Source organism: Capsicum annuum, chromosome 11 (assembly GCF_002878395.1).
Source record: "Capsicum annuum cultivar UCD-10X-F1 chromosome 11, UCD10Xv1.1, whole genome shotgun sequence".
Classification (NCBI taxonomy): Eukaryota; Viridiplantae; Streptophyta; class Magnoliopsida; order Solanales; family Solanaceae; genus Capsicum; species Capsicum annuum.
The window spans coordinates 26,262,794-26,270,073 of NC_061121.1; the positions used below are offsets into that span (position 1 = coordinate 26,262,794).

Consider the following 7,280-nt stretch of genomic DNA (forward strand, 5'->3'; position numbering starts at 1 on the left):
TGATAAAGAAAGAAAAATGGGGTAGGGTTATATATATATATATATATATATATATATATATATATATATATATATATAATGTGAAATTTTAAAAAAAAATAGCAACTTTTTCGTGGCAAGACATGGCACTAATGTGGCAATGATGTGGTGCGAGTGTAGTGCACTCTCCGCTGTGAGAGAGGTATTATATATTTAGGGGTAAAATTAATAAACTTTAAAGATATTAGAGAATAAATAAATAAAAATTTAGTTTAAATGTTAAAGCGAATTTAGCGAACAAATTCAAGAAAAAAAGATATCTTTTCTCAATATCTAAAAATGGTGAAATAGAGCAATGAGACGAGGCTTCTAAAATTGTCATGATAAGTACTACTTGAGTCAAATCTTTGAACACCTGAATAGTGTTCAGCTTTGGGTGTTTCCCCAACAGTAGGGGTTCTTTTGGTAGTGGGTACAATAATATTAATGAATATGGTGCATTAATAGTGGTAGGATTAGTTATGTTAAATTTATTTTTTATTCAGTGTTTGATTTAATATATCAAACACAACATGTATTGCTGTATTTTTTTTTGGAAAAATAACCATTATTTACAAAGTATCCTCTACATTCTATAACTTTATGTATTTTCTTTGTAAAGTTTTATTATTCATTCTTAAAAGAAAAAAAGTTGATACTCACTTAAATTATTTGAAGGAAAATTGTTATCTTGATAAATTAAATTGGAAAGGAATAATTCATATTATATAAACATAAAACATGAAAAATTTCATGCGAGTTGCGATTTCATTTTTGGGATATGTAGAATTTTTCAGGTAAAAGAAAAATTCTTACCTTCATAATTTCTGTATCAAGAAATAAAATGATCTGCGCCTAGTGTTAATCGATAGTGTCCCATGACAGTTCATTTGATTTAAAGGAAACACAAACTAGTCTGCACAAAATTGAATTCCTATGATTCACTATTGAGCACTTAAGCTTCAAAAATCAAATAGATCAGCACATCTAAAAACACACGAAAATATTGTGTTTTATGTTAATACAAACAAGTTTAAGGATTTGCTACACCTGGCATCTAAAAGAACACTACAGTATTGAATTCAAGAGATGAGAAACATTGGTTTGTCAGGTATTAGTTATACACCATAACTAATACATGTATTAGTTATATATAGATTTGAAATTCCTACCAAACATTGTATTAAATAATATCATACTTAATACATGTATTATTTATCCTAATATATTGCAACCAACGACCCCTAGATGTCTAAGAATTTCATTTAGAACTGTAAATTTGTTCCTTCTAATAACTACTTATTGTTCGTCTGACAACTATACATAAGTAACTCTAAAATTCTTTGTGAACTTAAAGAAGACTCGGAGTACCAAATTTTAATGAAGCTTCCAAGATATGCAGGCAGGATATATTTGCTTTCATCTCCGGGAGTTGCTGGGAACAACTAGAAAGCAATCTCTTGAAGTATTTGAAGTGTGTTCTGATGAACCTGAAACACAGTTTAAAATTCTGTAATGTGGCTACTTTTCAAGGAACGGCGTCAAAAACAATCAGCCCATTTAGCAATTTGCGATACAGAGAAGAAAATTTGCCTTCCTACTCTCAAACTTTAGGATTTCTACTTCAAGTATAATAAATTGATTATCAAACACTAAAAGATGGAATGCAAGATAGACTGAAGGAAGTTAAACGTGGAGACCTCACAAGTAACTTTCACACTTAAAGATTCCTCCTCTACAATCCTTCTACCTAAGAAAATGCAGATGAAAGTCAACTAGCAAAGTTGAGATTTTGTAAAGCAACTTTCTTAAGTGGGTATTTGGATGGGCTTATAGCTTTTGGCTTGTAAGTCAAAAGCCATAAGTTAGGACTTTTGGCTTAAAAGTAAGTGTCTAAAAGTTAAAAGCATTTTTTTTATTTTACCCAAACACTTCAAAGAATCAAAAGTGCTTAAAAGCACTTACTATAAATAAGCCAATCCAAACAGGCCCTAAATGACATGTTACCGAGCGTACCCATTCAAGATGCTGAGCTGTGACTCCAGAGACATTTCCTCCATATATGCCACCTAAGACCTACAAAGTCACAATAAGATGCAGTAAGACATTATAATCGTCTCATGCTTCTTCTTAAGACACTTCTGGAGATTGAACCAGAAACAATAACTGCCAACTATCTCCTATAACAACAATCTTATGCACTAGCAACTCTTACCTTAGAAACTGTCTCAAGAAACATTCCAGGACGCACAGGTAATGGTTTTCGCCCACTTACACTTGCCTGGGTACAAAAGAAAATTATTATAATTTTGGTTGAAAAGCTTTTCGAATTGCCAAAAAGTAATGATATCATCTCGGCACAAAATCTCACCCTTCCTGCAATTCCACCAGCAGCACCGACTTCATAGTCCGAACTGTCTGCACCTTCTTCTTTACCAAGCATCGCGTTTTTTATCATGTCACGTACAGTTTTCCCTGGCCTTAGGGAAACAAGTTTAGTTAAAAAATTCACCTGCGTGACCATAAAATGCTAGTGTCAGATATAAAAACAGAAGCAATAGAAGACCATTCATTTGGTTTATTTTTCACAGATTAACTCAGAAAGGAAACCTCCTGCAAGGCAGTCCACTAAATTAAAATTTAACAGGAGATATTATATGTTTGAAGTAATAAACCTCTGATTCAGGAAGCGTGTTCAGACCACGATCATTTCTCTCGTCAAGTATTCCACCTCCCATCATGCTCCTAGCTTCTTCTCTGATTAAAACTAACCTTGCTAGTAACTTCCTGTCAGGGACAACGGAACGAGATTCCATCGTCTGCAACGAAGACAATCCAGCAATTTATTAGTCAACACTAGTTGTTTCTTTTTTGAAACGGGTAAAGTAAGTGAACACTAATGTAAAGAACTCCTTCAAATATTCATAACATTTCAAAGTCTGTTGATCTGATAACTAACTTTTAGGGGTTCGAAATCACATTACATGATGTTACAAGTTTTAGCTTTATTACTATTAGTAGCTTGCAATCTAAAAAGTGGAAAATGCATATACATAAGCATGCATGGAACAGTTCAAACTTTTTTCCATAATGGAACATGAGATGCTTCTAGAGCATGAAGGCAACTAACAAAACCTAATAGTAAAAGGAGCATCCGGACTAATTTACTATGCCTATTTGATATTACTTCCCGTGTGCTTTTCAAATATTTATATTTATATTAATTTCTAAAAAGGATAAAAATGAATACTATATTTAAATCATGAAAAAGGTCAAAAACGATTTCGAAGAATAAAGTATATCACATATATTGAGTTCGAAACACACAAAAAAAAAAGTCAAAAGAGAGTAATACAAAAGAGCTGGCGAAAAGCTCTAACCTTTTGACACTCACTTGAGGGATTTATATTAATTATTGATGACTAAAAACTGACAACTCTGACGTGCATGAATATAAAAAGTATGAAACAATACAATTGAAGTACAAACAAGATGATTATTTTTTTTATACTGAAGTCCAAACAAGATGATTTCCCTGAGCCTATTGGCAGGTTAGCTTTCCAACTGAAACCAAAATATCCTCCGTTTCAATTTGTTTGTCCTACTTTCCTTTTTAGTCCGTTTCAAAAAGAATGTCTCTTTCCATGTTTGACAACTCTTCAATTCTAATTTTCCACATGACATGTTTAAGACCATAAGATTAAAGGTCACTTCGGTACATTCAACATATCTTTAGTTTAAACCACAAGATACAAAAGTCTTCTTTACTTTATTAAACTTTAGGTTGAGTCAAAACCAGACAAACAAACTGATAACCAAGTAAAATGGTTTTAGTTAAGACTTACATTACCATGAATTTCGTTTCTTCCAGTTTTTATAAGAACTAATAATTCGGTAACTTGACGACGAAAACAGATAATGAAGTAACCATTGACGACGAGTGCCTTAGGGCTTACAGATAACCAGCAGCAACGCCACAAACTGTCCGACCAAAATGGCTGAGCAGAAGTTCTTTAACATCACTATATAAAAATGTTAACCTTTTCCCAAATCTTGTAACAAAATGCATAGTCTTGTCTGATGGTCTCTACAATCACTGTTCCATCCCCAGTAAAGTTTGCGGTTTCTAATAACCTGTGTCCCAAAAGGACCTCTATCCAAATGAAACTGATGCAAGCAAATTATCTACTTAGATCCCAACAGCTCGACTGCCTCCTGACTAAGTATGTATATGAAGAACGTACCTCCAGAATATCATCCGCCTGGTTAGCTATATCATTCAAATTTGCACCAGGAAGATGGACCTTTGTGCCATTTTCACTTTGAAATACTCCACCACCACCAGCTACTCGCCTGAGCAATTCATGCCTGCTTTCTTTTTGGGGAGTTCTACAGAGTAGGCCTATGACTTGAACCTAGAAAACATACAAATCCAACTCAAAATGTCAAAACAAAGTCCAAAGCAACAACGCTGCTAATAATTTAGTCATTCAACATACTTACATGAGCGGGGCACTTCTTGGTAAGATGAGACAATATGGTCTCCTTGATAACTTCCAAAAGTGATTTGCGCTAAAAGAAACAATTCTGTTATTAACATGCCCACCCAGAATACGTCTTGTGTAAATGCAGTACTCTACAGGAAACAAATGGTGGACTGAGCACAAAAAAGAAGCATAAGAAACAAGACTATATTATGGATCACAGCTATCTGTCTTGATATCTAAATCATATAGAATTCAGTCTTTCCAACAAACAAGGAGAATTGATTGCCGAGAAGGTTCCCTTTCGTGCCTTTAATTCTTTGATTATCACCTTCTTCAATCCTGATGCTATTGGCAATCTCTTTTTACTAAGAAATAAATATACCGATATGATGAAAAGACTAAACTGAGAGAAAGCATCATATCATGCACACAGCCTGACCATGTACTATAGAAATCAGTATCAATAAGCTTCTGTATGAGACCCCTTTTATTAGGAAAAACTACATGAAGATCATCAAGAACAACTATTTATTACTAATCCATCTCCAAAGGCAGCACACAGATTATCTTACCACACAAAATGTACCAGATGTGTCGACGGTGAAAACTAACTAATGATTGCTCGTGGAAAAACAATGATAGTTGAGACCATAATTCAGGCAACTATGAAGCCAAACTATGATTCCACTAACAAAAGTGTAGTTTAAGGGAAAAGATTTGAGGAAAACAAAAAAGAAAAAAAGATCAGGAACCTTAAACTATAGTACCTTGTCATCCTGGTCCTTTTCAGCAGTTTGGATCATGTAATCAAGGGCCATCATGAACCCGGACTCCATTTCATCAACTCTCTTCCCAATCACTCCATGTGCAGCCAATTGCACTGCTACCTCCTCAGATGTTTCATCCATCTTCATATCTTCCAACTGGTTCATACATATGTATCCAACAAAGGACATTGATAAATGAATAACTACTCCAGCTGACAGACTGAACTAACAGCATAATATGGGGAAAGTTGAATCATGTCATTATTTTCACAATTCTATCCATCCCATTATCCGTTTGAACATCCACAAATTCACAGACAGCATAAGATTCATTTCTAGAGACGCTAGCTATCAAGAACTAAGATGTGCTATTGCCATTTCTACACACTTCAGATGACAATACAGAGGATTCCTAAGGGCAGCAGATATTCAGCACATTCAAATGAACTGTGAAATCATATTACCTCTAATATTAAACATTATTAACAATTGAACAGGACCAAACTGGATGAACACCTACACATTATAGCAGGTGTGGCTCAAGGGTAAAGCAAGTAAAGCCCTTCGTTTTAGGCCCAAAAAGTTTGAGGCCTCAAAATTTCTAATAGTAAACTCTATAATTCTTACTTTTATTAATAAATACTACATCGAAACAACTACTTATGTAAGAACAAATAAGACAATTGTAAATTATTAGAGTAATATTTTTGTATGTATATTTACTTATGTAAGAACAAAAAAGACAATTGTAAATTATTAGAGTAATATTTTTGTATGTATATTTATATCTGTAAGACCTCTTATTGGCCCGCATTATAGTTTTACATTTTCCCTGGTTTTCCATTTTCCAACCAACAAACAGGGTTTAGGGTTTAATTTTCCAGCACAGGAATCAAATCCTTGTGGTTACTAAAGAGTATACCAACAGAAAGACAAAAAGGACGAATAGTATAGAACAAGAGGCAACATACTAGCTTGGCCATTTCTTCAAGGACGGAGGTAACTTGTTCACCACCTTTAAGAAGAAGTTCATACTGAGAACTATTGAAATCGCCAATTTCAGGTCCATGATTTTCCAGTTTTCCAATTTGAGCTCCGAATTCGTCCGCCAAAAATCCTGCGCCAGCCTCGTAACTCGTGCATAATGTTGAGAGGTTTAGCCTGCAGGATGACTTCAGCTGCAATGAATACTGATTGTGGATGGAGGGTTCAAGAAAATGATATGCTGATGGAATTGCAGGAGCAACTCGAGAAAAAATGCTAGGGATTGAGAGAAACGCCATGGATGAAATGACGAACGAGAGGATTAGAATTATTTTTTTCTTTTTGGAGGGTGAGCAGCGCAAAGGAATGCAGAGTAAGTGGAGAGTGGAGACATTGAATTATACTCCCTCCGTTCCATTTACCATTTTTTTTTCTTTTTTATTCTAGTACTATTATTCATTCTTCAAATTAAAATATAAATATTATTTATTTAATAAGGATAAAATGTAAATATCATTAAAGATATTATAATAAAATAATTATATTATTAATTATTTTTTCTTTATCAGTATATAATATCAAATTAGGATGAGTAACATAGAACGGAGGAAGTATGTGACAAAAACCTTTAAATTGAAGCACAAATTACTCATTTTTTAACGGAAAAGGTTAATACCCCATAAATATTAAAATTGATTTAAAAATATTTCTCCATCCAAATTTATGACTCGGAAATATTTTGTAACTAATGATTTTTATAAATCATAATTAAAAAATTAAAAAAGGATCAAAAATACCCTTCAAGTATTGAAATTGGTTGACCTTTATGGCTCAAAAATATGTTTGCAACTAACCGTTTTTTTAAATCATAATTAAAAGATTTATTAAATGTGTGACAATTTTCTATTGATCAAAACTAAATTAATTGAAATGTACGGATTCAACTAAAACTATCCGATCCAAATCCTACAAATTACTCATAATTTTAATGGATGAATGATGTGAAGTGTGTGGCGTGAAGTGG

The 7,280-nt window shown here is 33.4% G+C and overlaps 1 protein-coding gene across 2 annotated transcripts; it reads right to left on the reverse strand.

Moving 5' to 3' along the window:
* Positions 1 to 1,176: 1,176 nt before the first annotated feature.
* LOC107848295 (protein PEP-RELATED DEVELOPMENT ARRESTED 1, chloroplastic) lies at positions 1,177 to 6,674 on the reverse strand. 2 transcript variants are annotated; one of them, XM_016693029.2, is made up of 9 exons: positions 6,244 to 6,674; positions 5,273 to 5,428; positions 4,522 to 4,590; positions 4,263 to 4,433; positions 2,694 to 2,837; positions 2,390 to 2,530; positions 2,234 to 2,299; positions 1,984 to 2,094; positions 1,177 to 1,508 (listed from the first exon to the last, which is right to left on the reverse strand). In XM_016693029.2, the coding sequence occupies exons 1-9, from the start codon at positions 6,553 to 6,555 to the stop codon at positions 1,464 to 1,466; spliced, it is 1,215 nt and encodes a 404-aa protein (XP_016548515.1). In that variant the 5' UTR covers positions 6,556 to 6,674; the 3' UTR covers positions 1,177 to 1,463. The 2 variants fall into 2 exon arrangements, with proteins under 2 accessions (XP_016548515.1, XP_016548516.1); XM_016693030.2 differs by having other exon boundaries at positions 2,035 to 2,094; positions 6,244 to 6,673.
* Positions 6,675 to 7,280: the final 606 nt, after the last annotated feature.

Excerpts from the sequence above, each read along its gene's own strand:
- LOC107848295 (XM_016693029.2), bottom strand. The coding sequence starts at position 6,555 with ATGGCGTTTCTCTCAATCCCTAGCATTTTTTCTCGAGTTGCTCCTGCA. Across the intron at positions 4,434-4,521 it reads CCAAGAAGTGCCCCGCTCAT|GTTCAAGTCATAGGCCTACT; the intron begins GTAAGTATGTTG and ends TATGTTTTCTAG. Across the intron at positions 2,531-2,693 it reads ACACGCTTCCTGAATCAGAG|GTGAATTTTTTAACTAAACT; the intron begins GTTTATTACTTC and ends ATGGTCACGCAG.